Source organism: Chlamydotis macqueenii, chromosome 5 (assembly GCF_036417535.1).
Source record: "Chlamydotis macqueenii isolate bChlMac1 chromosome 5, bChlMac1.mat, whole genome shotgun sequence".
NCBI classification, from domain to species: Eukaryota; Metazoa; Chordata; class Aves; order Otidiformes; family Otididae; genus Chlamydotis; species Chlamydotis macqueenii.
The window spans coordinates 11,085,806-11,101,578 of record NC_141560.1 but is presented as its reverse complement, the minus strand read 5'-3'; the positions used below and the strand labels follow the sequence as shown (position 1 = coordinate 11,101,578).

General features: G+C 38.5%; 1 protein-coding gene across 1 annotated transcript in view; it reads left to right on the top strand.

Annotated features, from left to right (window-relative positions):
• The window catches only part of ASPG (asparaginase), a 48,715-nt gene that overhangs the window by 17,923 nt on the left and 15,019 nt on the right, over positions 1-15,773 (top strand). Inside the window, exons 7-12 of the mRNA XM_086749040.1 lie at positions 5,364-5,476; positions 6,711-6,896; positions 9,895-10,008; positions 13,007-13,126; positions 14,215-14,310; positions 15,211-15,374. Coding sequence (XP_086605166.1) covers positions 5,364-5,476; positions 6,711-6,896; positions 9,895-10,008; positions 13,007-13,126; positions 14,215-14,310; positions 15,211-15,374 — 793 coding nt within the window. The remainder of the gene's footprint in view (positions 1-5,363; positions 5,477-6,710; positions 6,897-9,894; positions 10,009-13,006; positions 13,127-14,214; positions 14,311-15,210; positions 15,375-15,773) is intronic.

Here is a 15,773-nt window from a genome sequence, read left to right as displayed (position 1 = left end):
CCAGAGATTGTATTTCTCTCTTGAATTTGAATGAACTGTTTTGCGATTCCTTGTCTATAGTAGAAAAATGAGAAGGTTATTAAGGCCATATTGGGTCCCATTATCTTTTCAGTAGAATGCCCCATTGAGATCAGTGGGGATTTCTGATTTAAAAACTGGTGGTGTGATAGGCTCTATTTTTATTTGTTTCAGTTGATTACCCAGTTAGGATAGCATCATTTATCCAAGATGACGGTGTCAGTATTGAAGGATTGTTTCATTTTGAAAAAACATGGTTTATAGTATGGGCAATCTACTAGCACTGCTTTGTTTTGTGCAGGGTAATTGTTTGAAACATCGCTGTCTCCCTTGAGTTTGCTTGTACGATGTTTGTATGAAGCTTTCATGGAGACAAGGAGTCACCTGGGCTTTTATAAACAAACCAAACAAATCTAGCATCTTTTAACTTTTTTTTTCAAGCAACTTTGTATAATATGTCTTAATCCTCCTGTAGACAGGGCTCACTCTTGCTGCTTCAGCATTATGGAGAGCAACCCGAGGATGCCAGGAGGAGCAGGGCACGTGCAAAAACTCTTCCTCAGGTTTCCTGATTCTAACAAGGCTGGGAATGAAAATTCCAGAGAAGCAGAGCAGGAGAAATGACAGGACGGAAGGAGTGGGGAGTGTAATGGGATCATGGGTTGGTACACAGGAATGAGGAGAGGACTGTTTGAGGCTAGGCATACCGTATAAAAGCAAGGATCTACTTCAGAGCCAGAAAGGAGAAGCTTAGTCCTCTCCCCTTCCCTACCCTAGCTGCAGCGCTCTCCTTCATTTTTTATATCCATTTTCACCCTGTTCCCTCTTCAGATAAAACTCCCAGTGGACCTCTGATCCCATCAACTGGCTGTATTCTCAGCCAGATCCTGAACTGTCTTAGCAATGTCTAAGTGTCCTGTTATCCAGTTTTAGATAAGCAAGTGTCAGCTTTCTCAAGTCTTTCAATTTAGCACAAGAAACTTGTGTAAGAAATGGAAAAATTCTAGCCCACTCCCGAGTTGAGTAAAAAACCCAATGCCAGTGCCAACCAGAAATACTTTTGCAAGAACAATCAGAAATCTCTGTATGAATTGGACAATATAGAAATAACTAAAAATATTTATAAAATTTTGACACCTATCAAATAAAAGAACTTGCCTTATTTCTCCCATGTTTTGAAAACAGGAGAGACAAGGAGGACTATTTCACTTGAAATGTGTAAAGACTCTCAGTATATTTCACAACTGATTCCTCTCCTCTACTCTCTATCATCCTAATGAAGAAAATATGAAACTTGCTTTGTTACCATGGCTGGACTTTCTTCATCACACATGCATGTAACTTCTGGGAGTGGTGCACACGTACAGGACAGTATGATAAAAACCGTGTAAGGGATGAACAGAGCCCATGTGACTGTGCATGCAGATGTGGTGCAGCAGCAGCAGAAGGTTAGAAGGCCATTTTGGGCTCGTCTACCTACCAGTCTCATTAGAGAGAAGCTATTCTCCACTGGCCACGGCTGTGTCTTGGTTGGCAGTTCCGGTTATTTACAGTAAAACGATCAAGTCATTTAATGCAAATGCCAGCTCTCTTCACTGAAGTGTTTTTGGTGTTGTCCCCCTCGTTGGCCTGTTGATTCTTGCAACACCACCATTCAATTTAAATATTATTTTCAAAAAGTGTTTGTCAATTGTTTTGTAACAAACTAGCAAAAAAGGGGTCTGTGGTTGTTTGCCTCCTTCAGGAATTTGCACTCATAGGTTGGCTTGCGCTCCCCACCCCTTGGCTGCCGCTGTGAATTGTAATGAATGCCGGGCCAGCTTATATAATGGTAGGGCTCGCCCGTAGCCCTGCAGAGAAGGATGAGAAGAAAGTGCTGCTGTTTGTCTGGAGCTCTGCAATCACGAAAAGCTGTATTTCTTGTTTGATTTCATAACTCGGAGTTCAGTCACCACTCCTAAGGGAGGTGTCGCTCTTAGTTGCTGCTCTCCCATTATAAGTTGAAACCTGCATTATGGCATAGGCACTGTTTCAAAAAAGGGATTTTTTGCTGCTTTCTAGACTGTGTAGAGCAGCTTCCCTTTTCTATTTTATTTTTAAGTCAGGTTGATTTTCTTTTTTTTCTGCACTAACCCTATCACCATAGTTCTCTGTGTATGTGTGTGAATAAAGTTCAATAAGATAAGGATGTATTTTTTGAGCTGTAATTTTAAAAGCTGTAGTGTTTGGTAGGGAGGGGGAGATTGGAAATAGCAGATTATTGTTTGTGTGATGGTTTTGTTTGGAAAAATAAACAAAAGGCCTTAGTATCTTGAATGCAGTCTCCTTGAATAATGCAATCTTTTATATACCAAGCCATTTTGGATACAGTATATAAATATCCATTAGCTCTTTATTTTATGTATGTTGTTTTAATTTTTTTCTTTGTGCTGTGCAAGACCAGTAGCTAGCTTATGTTTGTTCCTCAGCTTTGTATCCATATTTACATAATGCAGTACACTATATCGGTTAAACTCTTTACAAGCACAGGCCATCCAAGTCAGAACAGGTTACTGTTTTCTGTGTTGTGCCAAAACTGAATATCCCTAATTAGTCACTCTTATCCATAGGATAAAAAACTGTTATGAACACCAATATATACAGCTTTCTGTATTTTACCTGCTTGTATATGAGTTTCTTACATAAGAACTGTTAGTGGTTCCTAAGATTTTTTAATTTTTTAATATTTATTTATTTAACAAAAAGAAGATTGCAGTGTGGTGTGGCTACAAGATGCAAGACAGCTGCTTTATTCAGTACAATGAAGATGCTTGAACTTAACTATGCAACTTAAAAATTCTTGCTTTTTGTGGATGTAATCTTTGAGAGGGAGGATGCAAAGGATGTGTTCTATATTTTTTTTCCCCTTGCATGGTTACTCTGCCTCACTCACAACAGTTCGAATAAATCTGAGATGAAGTCAGGCTTTTATGTGTATTTGTTTGTCTTTGGCTCTTGCATCACGCTTGCCTTTTGTTCTGCCTTTTAGACTCATTTGTCTAATGGATAACTGACATCTGTGGAGCCTGCAGTACCCAGCATGTTATGTAGGCTGACGAGGTTCATGACCAAGAGAATGTTAACTCAGGGACAATCTCTAGTTCTTTTTTTTTTTTTTTTTTTAATATAGTTTGGAATTACATCACTGTACTATGTCTGCATGCATTACATTTATCTTGAAGATGCTGTGTTATTTGGGAGAGCATGCTCCAAGAGTACAGGTATAGGCCTGGTATAGATCTGACTTCTGAATGTATCCTCTGATCTCTCTCCTTGGTCTTTTGCTTTTGGCAATATCTTAGTGATCCGTGCCAAGGCAGGTTTTCTCAGTTCATTCTTCAAGTTCATTACAGGCATTAGGGATGCTAATAGTTGCCAAACTGAGTAGTATGCATTTATGAAGTTTTGGCAGGGACTCCCAGCTTATGGAGGATAAAGGAAAGAAAGCTTTGATACAATTTTATTGCTATCCCTTCTTATAGAGGAGGCTGCTTTTAAATAATTAATCTGTGTGTTAGAAGGTTGGAAGGATTGGATTTATTGCTAAACACTGCTGCTTCTGAAAGCACAGTGCTCATGAGTGAACATGGTTAGCCAGGCCTATGAACCTGAAGCAGAACAAATGCATGGCTTTATGCACTTACCTGTGTACCTCCTGCAGGTCTCTAACTCACCCTGGAAAGCTCATGGGGGCCTTTAAGAGCTACTTGGCTAACTACTAAATCCAACCAGGTGGTTTCAGAACCATGCTGGCAGCTCAGCACAAAGAAAGAAACTGTAGAAATGGTCTATATGTCTCTTCGCCCATTCCCAGAGCATTAGGAATCCATGTGCTGAAGCGTGGCTGGTTGGACAAACATGATGCAAAGCCAAGTGCTTGTGACCTGTTTAACAATTTATGGTATTTTCTTAGAAAGATCATACAGAGGCTCTAGTTGCTGACAGGGCATCACAACAGGAAGGGAAAGTTTGTAAAGTCTTATCAGTGACTGCTGTTTTCTGTCCTGACTTAATAGATTGCGTAGTTTTTAGTATCTCTGGAAATGGGGCAGGAGTGTAGCCTTCAATGGAGGCTTTTAAATATACTCTGAATTTTCTTGCAAATGGCTGTCTGCTGATTGCAAGAGATTGCAACAGTAATTGGTGTGAGTAACTCTCCACATGGCTGAAAGCAAGTCAGTATTATGCACGCAGATCTTTTATCTGTCTTGCTGCTTGGGAGTTTCTCCAAAATCTAAAAAGCTTAAATCATGATGGGGAAACAGGTAGCTTTATGGCCTGGTCTGCTTTCATTGAAGCATGACGCTCTAAGCTGTTGGGTGCTCTTTGTTAAACCTCTTCCACTGCCTTGTAGGAGCCGTCAGCACTACCAATGCTGCACTCCTACACTGAAGTAGTAAAATTTTGAAATCAATAATGCATGAGTTGGCTTCTAATAATGCAACACAAACAAACTATTAGTTAAACAGCTGGCTTCTGGCTCTAAATGTATAATCACAGTTAATTGAATCCTTGCTATTTTATTTAATCGTTAGTAACTACCTAATAAACTCTGGAGGTGATTAGCGGCAACAGTAACTGCATTTGTCATCTCTTATGTCTGAGAAGATGATGGTTTGTTTTCTAAACATGAATCCAGGCTGGTATCAGGCCAACTACATAACAACGAAGTTCAGGTCAGTGCGTGACAAGTAAATATCTCACTTACGCTAGACCTGCACGCTGCTCTGTTGGCTGAGGCTTTCTGAGCACTCTGAACTGGGAGATCTGGCACTAACAGGACTTGTTCGACATTGTGAACCCATCAGGTCTAGTACTTGGATGCTTTTCACAGCTATCAAACTTATCTTTTGAAGAAGTTGTAGTAGAGATATACAGCTTTGTGGGCACTGAAATAAAATATCCATTTTGGAAGTCTCTGCTATAAAATGCTATTAAATTGAAATATACATGTTAAATATCTCCTTGAAGAGCACTAACTTAGAAATATTTATGAGTAATACTGACATATCTCAGAATCTAGACTGTTTTGGAATAAAAGCTAAAGTATAACACAGTTGAGCCTGACCTGAATGTGGCCTTGAAGACATATTTTTTGGTACCTAATACATGAGGTGTGTTAGATCAGCTGCCACGGCTGCTGTCTTAAATGAGTCTTTATTTCCTCTTTTGAAAAATACATTGTCTTTCATGAATCCCCTACATAAGAAATAGTTTTAAGGACAATATTTTAAGTATGAAGTGCTACAGTTGTACTTAATATTATGTGTTAATATTGAATTTAAAAGGCCATTTCTCTTCAACAGTAAACTGGGAAACAGTGTGGAGAGCCAATACCAAAAAGAAATTTCAAGTTCACACCAATATGAACAGGAATGTTGGGCTTCTGCGAATCTTCCCAGGAATCACTGCTGCTGCTGTAAGTGTCACCACTTCATTTTGGAAGTGAGTGAAGTGATGCTCAACTACTTGATTAGTTAGCTGAAGCAGGAAAGCTGTATTGTTGTAGCGGTGGTTGGAGTTTTGGAGGGAAGGGAAAGGATCTGTCTTCTTCTGATAAATGTTTTTTTTTTTAATATCAGAGCTACAACTCATGCTTCTGTTTTAAGGTTCGTCTCACACTGATGGTTACCATGACCCTCAGCATGCATACAGAGCTGAAAATGAGAAGTGGGATTTTTTTTGCCTTTAGAAATTAAGTTGCAGAACTGTGGTTTTAGGTAGATTTGTCTTTAATTTTTTGTCTAATGCTAGTTCCATTAAATTGACAGGTCTTTTGTGGCTGTTGCCATCTTAAATTGAATCCAGTAGTTTAAGGAGCACTCCTCAATTATATTGCCATTCTTTTTAGGTGAATATGAACAGATGGAAAGGCAGAGGGGTGGTATATTTGCAATAAAACTCCAACTGCATAGTTACCCTCATGGGGGCTTACAGTGTATTGCATTTAGCATATGTGATCAGCAAGGAAACGTCGAAGTTGTTTAAAATACATCTTTCTAGGAAGACAACTTTGCTAGGCATTCTCTTACAGTGAACAACAATAGCTACCTCATTAACAAGTGGCTCAGAATGAATTAGTGCCTCCTTTTTTCTTCTGCCTTGAGTTAAATCAATTGAGTTTTGAGTTAAAAAAAATCCCAGGCTTCATTAGAATGTTCTTTCCTGAAAGGTAAGACACTCTCTCTCTTAGTTAGGCAGACATTTGTTAATAAAACTCTTTGCTAAAGTAACAAATCTGGGTAGAGGTGGGGATTCCAGTCTCAATTAATAATTCTGCGTTTAGTTCATAACTGTAAATCCATCCTTTTGTTCCACCATGGTGTAACAGTATAGCCTGTTAATGGCACTTGAACAATAGCATCCTTTTTCACAGTGAGGTCATGACTGTAGAAAATAGTTTATTTTAAAATCTGTCCCTCTAGGAATTTTAAAGGAAGCTAAGGAGTGAAATTCTCATTTTTTAAAGCTTACTGTACAGTCCCAGTTACTGCAAATGGAGACTACAGAAGGACATGAAAAGACTGTAAGGCATGAGAGCCTATAAGACTCTGACAGGAATAGTCATTTTTAAAAACTCTCTGCCATACATTAAAATGTTCATGTGACTTAGACACATATTTTGTCTCTCTTCCCTGTCTGTTTTTAAACAGGTAAAAGCATTTCTGCAGCCTCCAATTGAAGGCATTGTACTTGAAACTTACGGAAGTGGCAATGCCCCAAACAACAGAGAAGACTTGCTGGAAGAACTGAAGAAAGCAACTGAACGAAAAGTAGTGATTCTGAACTGTACGCAGTGCTTAAGAGGATCTGTTAAAACGGTCTATGCAACAGGGCAGGTAAGAGTTGTGCAATGATTTCAAACTCTACTGCTGTGTAAAAGAAACATCCCACTGATAGAACTTGATTGTATGCTTCTAGTACTCCTAGTGTATAAAACCAGATTTATTAAACTCTAAAGATATTGCTCATAAAATGACCATATCTGAAAAAAAGTTAAGGTGGAAGCATTTAAATATGTATCTGCAAACAAGATTCTGTTACTCCTAGTCTGAATGGTTGAAACAGTCAGCTGAAATCCCAAATTAGCAGTTGCTTGCTCTTGTCCTGCACAGCACTCCAGGATACCTTGCATTCGATTGGTAGTATGTCTCCCAAAGGGATCCCACTGAGCTAGAAGCTAGCTTAGGGGTCAGATGATCAAATAAATTCGTTTTTGATAGGCTAGCAGTTACTTAGCTACAATGTAAGAACACTAAGAAAGCCTGCAAATCCAAACAATATTCCAAATCCCAGGTTCTTATTTGACTGGAAGTACAGCTGAATTCAGTGAGAGATTGGAGTTGTAAGGAAGCATCTGTCTTGCGGAATGGAAATCAGTTGTGTTTAACCCATGAAGGCCAGCTTAAAGGAGACTTTGTGTAGATGCTGTTAATATTCAGGGCATTTTATAGTGAGTTTCTCCATTGTGTATTAAGACATGACATCACTGGGACTAATAAGAGCTTAAAGCCATATAAGAGTATGTGTTGCATGTGGTAGTGCGAAGGAAGCTTGTTTAACTGGCCTTCATAAAAAGGCTAGCCATTAAATAGCCAAGAAGCACTGCCAGAGGGTGAGTCATCCCCCTGTTTTAGACACCTGGTTTTATTAGGAGCAACCACCCGTCTGGCAGAGCCAGCCTTTTCAGTGACTGTAAGACTAAGCTAGATACTCTAGTCTGGTGCTGAAAACCTGCCACTTTTAACATTGGTTTTGACACAGCTTTAGATTATGTTTGCTTCAAGAACACATAGTCTGTTTTGAGGAGAAAGAAAAGGAAATTGTCAGAGTTTCTTTCCACCTCTTCAGTATCCAAACTCAGTATTTTCTGACCTGGGCAGTCATTTGGATGTTGGTAAAACTTTTGCATAACTTAGTGGAGATGTTTTGAGAAGTATTAACTTTTCCAAAGATCCCGTGCTCTGTAGCAAATACGATAGGAATACATAGATTATATAAAACAGTTCACATGGAAGGAAGAAAGCGGTTAAGTCAATAAAAGACACCAAACATTTGAAAAACAACATGAAAATGAAGCCTAGCTTTTTTGTGATCTGCTGCTTCAGATGAACAGCTAAAATGTATGGAAGGAAGAAAAAAAAACATTTTCTATGCTCTGATTAAAAGATTCTCCAAGTAAACACCACTAAAATGTTTTTTTTGCACTCTAATTCAGACTGTTGATATGCTGAATTGAAAGATTCTGCGTAGGCCTTACTGAACCACTGTAAGGCTATGTGGAAATGTGTTCATTTCTGGCTTCCACTTTTTATATGGAGCATGTATTATGTTGCTTCAGCATCCATTGATGGAGACTGCGCTGTTTTCTTGTCATCTTTTGAGGAGAACACTGTCAGTGTTCTCCTCGAGTCCACAAAACTACTTCATGCTTTTTCTTTCATTGCCTTCTCCTTTGAATAATGAATTGCTCAATGGAGAAGTATCACAGGGTGAATGCTGGAAAGTTGCTGTAATGTTAACTTTACTTGGATTTTTCTTTAAATAAAATCTTTCACAGGTCTCTGCATATGGCTAGGCGATTTTTTACTCATTCAAGCTAGCCAGGTGCGTCAGCTGAGTCTCTGGATTCCCTTGAAGTGTTTGTTTTAATTAACTGAATGTCAGGCCTCTGATCCATCTGCACAGTAGAAACTTATAATTGAAGAGGCTTTAGGCAGGAAGGAAGCTGGGAAATCCCTTCCTCCTCCTCTTTCACAAACCTGCTGAAAAATCCCTAACTGTTCTTTGGCTAGCTCTGCAGTGCAGAAAGTATTTCTCACCTTCTCTGTATATGTTTTCCCATGGGACTTTTAACAATGCTAGTCTGGGGCTCTTGGAGGTGGTTAACGAGCTGATTAAGGCTCTGTATCTTGCTAAAAATATTAGTTAAGCCACAACGTTTCAAACCTGAAGTTTATATACAAGGTATTTAAAAGCAAAATGCAGTGTAAAGAATCTACTGCAAGATGCTTGACCGTGAGGCATCACATTATGGCAAATATGATGATCTGTGGTTTAGAGAAGCCTGAGTGTTTGCCCAGGTACAGTTTAGTGACAAGAAATCTGAAATCTCCTTTGTCTTTGCTATCTTGCTCACTGTACATTTATGGGGCTTGGTGACCGTAGCAAAGATCTTTCTGCTTTGGTTCAGATAGTTGTTGGTTTTTGGTTTTTTTTTTAACTACTATAAAGGAAAGTTTAAAAGGTCATCTTTTTCAGTTGTTCTTGTCAGAACTGTGTAAATTACATATTTTAGTTGTATGCTCTAAATCATATACTGCTGGTGCAGCCTGAAAGGATCTGAAAACACTTCTGCTGTGAGCACACTGTAGTGCTGGAATTCATCCAAAGCAATGCCCCATAAAAGGATGGTAAATATGTCTGTGTGAGAACAGCCTACTTGGCAATGTTCAAAATGCCACTGGGTTAAAACAGAGTAACTGCAGCTTTTCAATAAAGGGAATCTGACAACTCTGCAGATAGCTGATATGGACCTGTAACCTTTCCCTTTTAGCATAGTAAGTGACCGTGCAAGCGGTTGGGTGAATTCTTCAATGTTATTGCATGAAAAGGAGTTTAAAGTAAAAGTCATCTTTATTCACCTGGCTCTAGTATTTGCTTTGTATTTGATAACTAAAATTACAAAAATTACAGTGGCAGTAGGAGGAGCAGAAGAGTGGAGGCATGGCTGCATACTGTATTCTGTGTAGCAACTCATCATTCATATACATTTTCTGTTCACGCAGGTATTTCTGAATGCTATGCTAATTGGAATCGTTATTCCTTTTTATTCAGACTCTCGCTGATGTTGGAGTAATTCCTGGAGGTGATATGACACCAGAGGCAGCCCTAACTAAACTGTCATATACACTCAGCAAGAATAAGCTTAGCTGGGAGGAGAAGAGGCAGGTAAATATTTCAGTGTGACCTTGAAAGTCTTTAACTTTCTCATCTACTGTGCTAATTTCTGCTTAGCTGAATGCCTTGAGCTTGTCCCTTGTATTTAAAAGCAATTGGTTCCAGAGCCATAATGTGAACATCACATGTTTTGTTTTCCTTAAGGAAAATACTGTTGGGCAAATAAATGTAGATTGGGAGGGAAAAGAATTCTCTGCGTAAGTCAGGTGAAGACTGTGACTGAGTCATAAAAATGCTGTCTTTAAATGGTACTAGTCTGCATTGGACATTTCTGTACTAAAACCCCATATCTGGAAATTGATATGGGTGAGAGACTCTCAACCCTACTGAGTCCGCAAACATCTTGTGATTGATCTTAGTGTGGTAAAGATTTCATCCAAGACTCATTCACACAAAGCTAATTCTGAAAATAATATTCCTACACACTTTTCCTTTACAGCCATCAGTTATGACAGTGTTAGATTTAATTTCTCTAAGAGGAGACATACTTTATAAATACATAAAAAATAGAGGATTATTATAAGAACCAATTGTAACTGGTGTTAAAATCATCACCATGTTATGATCATAACAATGATTATAACAATGCTTTTACTGTTCATTGGTGCTTAATCAAGGCTTTTCCCCTCAAATTATACGTTTATATATCACGTTCCTTTTATACAAAGAACGTAAAACTCTGAATTAGATAGGGAAGCAGCAGTCTGCAGGAATGTGTATGTTTCTATGCTTGTATGAAGTGAAATCATAATCCTGACACTTTGGGAGATGACATCATGATGACTCACTCTCTGAACTTAAGCACTGCATGCACATGTGTATCTTATGATGGTGTTTGCTTTTATTAAAACTGAAACAAATTGGATTGTTGTTTCATTCTCAGTATATTCCAACCAGTAGCAGCTCTTCATAAATATTTGGATACCTATGATCGTAAGTGGGGTGGCTGGAAGTGCTGCTTACTGTGCTTAGAAACAATTTCAGACTGAGCTTTCAGTTGTTTGCTAAAGTCCTGGCTCTGAAAAATGAGAGGAGGAGGAGCTATGTGTTTCTTTGGTGAGGGTGGCAAGAACATATTCTGTGCAAGAACATGCTTGACAGGTGACATAACGCTGTGTGAAGAGTAGTCGTACTGCACGTGTTTGTGTGTGTACACGTTAGAAACCCAGGCTCTTCACTTGCGCCCCTCTGGTACACTCACTGACCCCGGAACATACATGTACTAGCCTGGTTTTTTAATGCAGACTTTAATCTTCTTGCACAGAGGATTATTTGACCTGGGACAGAAGAAACCTTCCCAGCTGGCTTCCTGCCTAGGTGTGTGAGTTAAAACTTAATTTGAGATCCATTTTGCTGAGGTGAGATAGCTGAGTCACTCAAGTGAGTACTTGGTGATAGGTAGTTTTAGGTACCACTGGCACAAGGTCCTGCATCTTCATGTGCCGCCCTTTGGAATGTGCTACACCGTTTTTGTGTGGTGGTGCTGGGACCTCCTTTATATGATTTGAAAAACAAAACAACTTTTGCAATTTCTTTCAGTTAAGCAGGATCGGTTTCCTAATTTGACTCATTGTACAGACCCAGAAACAATTGTGTTGGCACAACTAAGAGAGCAGCATGCTGCATTGCCTGGGCAGGAATGAGTGGTAGAGACCAGGAGAAGAAGAAAGCCTGGAAATATGTTGTCTGTGGCAATAACTTCAGCTAAACATCACCAAACAATAGTCTCCCAAGAGACGGAAGCTCTCCTGAAGCTGGTGTGATTATTTTAGGATTCTCTTTCAACACGAAGCAGCAAGGAATGTGCCCCCAGACACATGCAAATGGCTGCAGAGCTGGTAGGACTGAGTAAGGCACATAGGGCTCTGCACTGGGTGCATTTAGCACAGGTGCCAATTGCTAAGGTTACTTGTGCAAAGCAATGATCTCCACCTGTCAAACCCTAAAAGTGTGCCAAAGCAGTTGGTATCCTCTGAGTTACATGTATATGGGACTTTTCCAGCAGACAGCTACAGCTTGGAGTTTTTTTTAATAAAGGGCATGCCTAGACATAAATAAACCTGGGGCATTCCTCCTTCCAACATCACATCTGTTTCTTGCAAACTTTCACAATCCTGCTTTTTAAAATTCTAATTGAAATAACTACGTGCTTTATAGCTGCATCAGCAACCTTTTGTGAAAGAGTGCCAGTATGTAAAATTGTCAGAATTGAGGAAAGCAGTTGCTTTTTCTGAATGACGGGCTTCACTCTCTGTTCTCCACATTTCTCAGAACCTGTCTTTTGGAGTATTTTCTTTTCTTTATTGCCGTGTTTAAGCACTTTCTACACATGAATTGGCTAACCTTTTTTTGATTTGTTGGGTTTTTTTTTTTTTTTCCCTGGTTCTATTGGATGCACCAATCCTGCAAAGTGTTACACTTTTACTTTAGTATTGAATAACTAGTAGACCCTCTGCATTCAAATCTGGCAGTCTGGCCAAATTTTAACAAAATCAAGGCTAATGCAGCTGTTGAAATACGTGACCGTCCACAGACAGCTCTGGGCTTTGTTTTGAGGCCTACGTGCACAGTCTGTGTAGGAGTACTGAGGTTTGGGAATGCTGGCAAAAGGCAACATTTCAGAATATTCTGGTCTTCAGCCTCACTCTGCTAATTACTCACTATCTTTGTGTTTTTTAGTAGGCTGCAGCTTACCCCACTAGGGATCTTTTGTCTGCATACTCTAAAAATTGGGGTGTTTTGTTATGTGTTTATTTTGGTTTCTTTGCTTTGGAAGAAAGTTTTATTTGCCTGTCTCTTTTTCCCACTCTTTGTCTTTTTAAACTTGCAGTCTTCATGGGACAGTAACTATTTCTTTAATCTTTTGTCTGCATTCAATTACCTTCCATAATTCCTCCAAACTATTTTCTAACTTGATGCTAAAGTTATTTGTTAGACTACTACCATATTTTTCCTCTGCTAACAAAGGACATGATTGCTTGCTTTTCAGATGCTGAGTGAGAATCTAAGAGGAGAAATGACTGTTGTACCCACAGGAGCCAAGATCTCTCTGAGAGATAGCAAGTTTATTCAAGTGATTGTCAAATCTCTAAGTATCAGCAGCAAGGAGGTATATACTTAAATATTTAAAATTGAACTAACGTAAAGCTATGAACTCAGTTAAATAAACCTAGCTTAAAGATGAGCAGCAAAGCTGAAAGAAAAATGGAACATTGGAGCTTTTATATTATTTTTTTAGTACTGAGTGTCCCAGCTAGACATTTGGGTTAGGGAGAAAGGACACAATGACAAACATAACATCAAAATATTTTTAATTAAAAACATACTAAGTTTTTTTTTCCCTTTGTAGCCCCATCTTGAGTTTATTTTCTTGGCTGACTGGTTTCAATAACAAGCCTCAGACAGTTGCTGTAATTCAGAGTATCAGTGATATGAAAAAGCGCTTTGTATTTTTGTGGTCAAATGTATTGACAGTTTGGAGCAATCCAAATAATAACGAGTAAAACAGCTTAATTGTACATGGAGTCATAAAAGGCTGATACTAAGGAAGCACTACACAAGTGGAATTTCTTGTGTTTAATATTGGTCCATCCCAACTGGAAAATGAGAAAATACAGTATTAGTTGTAAGATACAAGTATTTGCTTTTCTCTTGGGTTGGTTTCAGGGAAGATGGGATTTTTAGTAGCTAATACTGAATGTATGGTTCTTCTTTAGTAAGCATGAGAAATGGGCGGGTATTTAGGGGGCCTATGGGGCTCGTCAGTGGAGGTTTGGAAGTACAGATTACACAAATATCTGAGGAATCACATCAATAAAGTCCATCCAGTCTTGAGGAGACAGGACTATATGGTCTTTTCGAACTCCGACCAGCCCTGTTTCTTTTACTATACTGATGTATAACTATGGCAGTACAGAGAGGGTAATTAGTGCATGCACGTTAAATGGTGTAAATAGATATCAGGTAATTGTAGTGTTGCCAGGGAGGAATATAAATCTTATGCATGTGAGACCGACAAAATGTAAAATAAACATGACACTTCTTTCTTTCTAAGAACTAAATGCTACCATTTAAAAATATCCAAATGACTAATTTGGAAATGTTACATGAAAGTAAGGGCAGTGTTTTTACAACTTGGACATCAATCACATTAGAGGCGAGGCTGATACTAAATGTTTCATTTTACTTGTTTCTCAGGAGTTAGAAGCCATAAGAGATGTATTAATTCCACCTTTGGCTTGTGCTGCAGCTAAACTGGGTGACATAGACGCACTAAGAGCCATAGCAGAAATGGTAATGTAAAATTAACAGTTTGTACAAAACACAATTTTTAAAATAGAGCTGTAAATGACAGGAGGAAGCTATGCTTACTGGGAAGTAACTACCTAACTCTTAGAATCAAAGTGCTTTGACTAATACAGTTGGTTTCTAGGCTCCTCAGTCTTTGCCTTTCAAAGCTTTTATGTTCTTTCTCCTATCTGGTTTTCAGCTGTTTACATTTTCTTTTGAACTGTGAACATACAGGTAGCTTAAAATGCAAGTTCTTATCTGCTAACTTGGAACGTTTTAAAATTGTTTGTGCTGCTTTCTTTTGCTTAACTTTCTTTATGTATATTCATAGTATACAGCTTTTGGATGTAAATCTGTCGTGATCTAAAAGAAAAAAAAAGAACTGGAAAATTATATTTAAGCAAAACACAGTGCAGTGCTAATTCAGGATTTTTTGCTTTCTCTATAGCTCTAGCCTGGATTATATCTGGAAAAAGAAACGGGCATTTCCCTTTATCATCTTCAACACCATTTTTTTTAATTTTTAATTTTTTTTTTAGGGGTTTACCCTACTCTTGAGACTTTCATAGTGGGCCTCAAGAAAGGACAACTATATCTTGAAAATAAGAATAAACTAAGACAAGTAAAATTAGCAGATTACAGGCACAAAGCTGCTGTATGGTGTACTGCAATATAGAGCATATCTGAAGGGGTTGTAATGATAATACATGTAGAGGAGGAACATGCAGAAGGTGGGAAAATATTGGTGCTAAAACAACGCTACAAGATAAACTTTAAGTAAGTTTGACAAGCTTAACGTTTTGGTGGCAGAATTAAAATGTGGTGTATGCATCTACTGTTGTACCAACAACATAACGTGCAGCCATTATGTTTTTGGCATGTGAAGGATCTGTCCTTTTGTAGGGTGGAAACTTGAGCTGCGGAGACTATGATGGCAGAACTCCACTTCACGTTGCAGCCTCTGAAGGGCATTTACCATTAGTTGAGTATTTGTTGACATCTGGTGCAACTGTTTATGCTAGAGACAGATATGGATCTACCCCACTGATGAATGCGATCAAGTTCAGGTAACAACATAATTTATACACTGCTCTATGTAAAGTTTATAAACCTTTTATCATTTTGGATTTAAAGTCCATCCCTGTGTTTTAGTCTTGTGTTGTCTCAGCAGTCATGTGTAAATGACAGCAGTTAAAATAACACAAACCTGCTTCATTTCAAAGGATGTGACTAGCCTAAATTAAGTTTTTTTTTAAAAAATAATATAAAATGAAAGCAAACAACTGGTTATGCATGCAAAATTTTAGCATAAGGTAACTTATTGCTGCCTTCCTGCCAAGACTTTGTCCATAATTTCAGGATTCCACTCTTTGTTATGAGGCTTCCTTATAAAACAGAACCAAACTGATCGCTCCTTTTGACTGTCAGAAGTGAGAGTGCAGGACCAGGGGCTGTCTCTTTTCTTT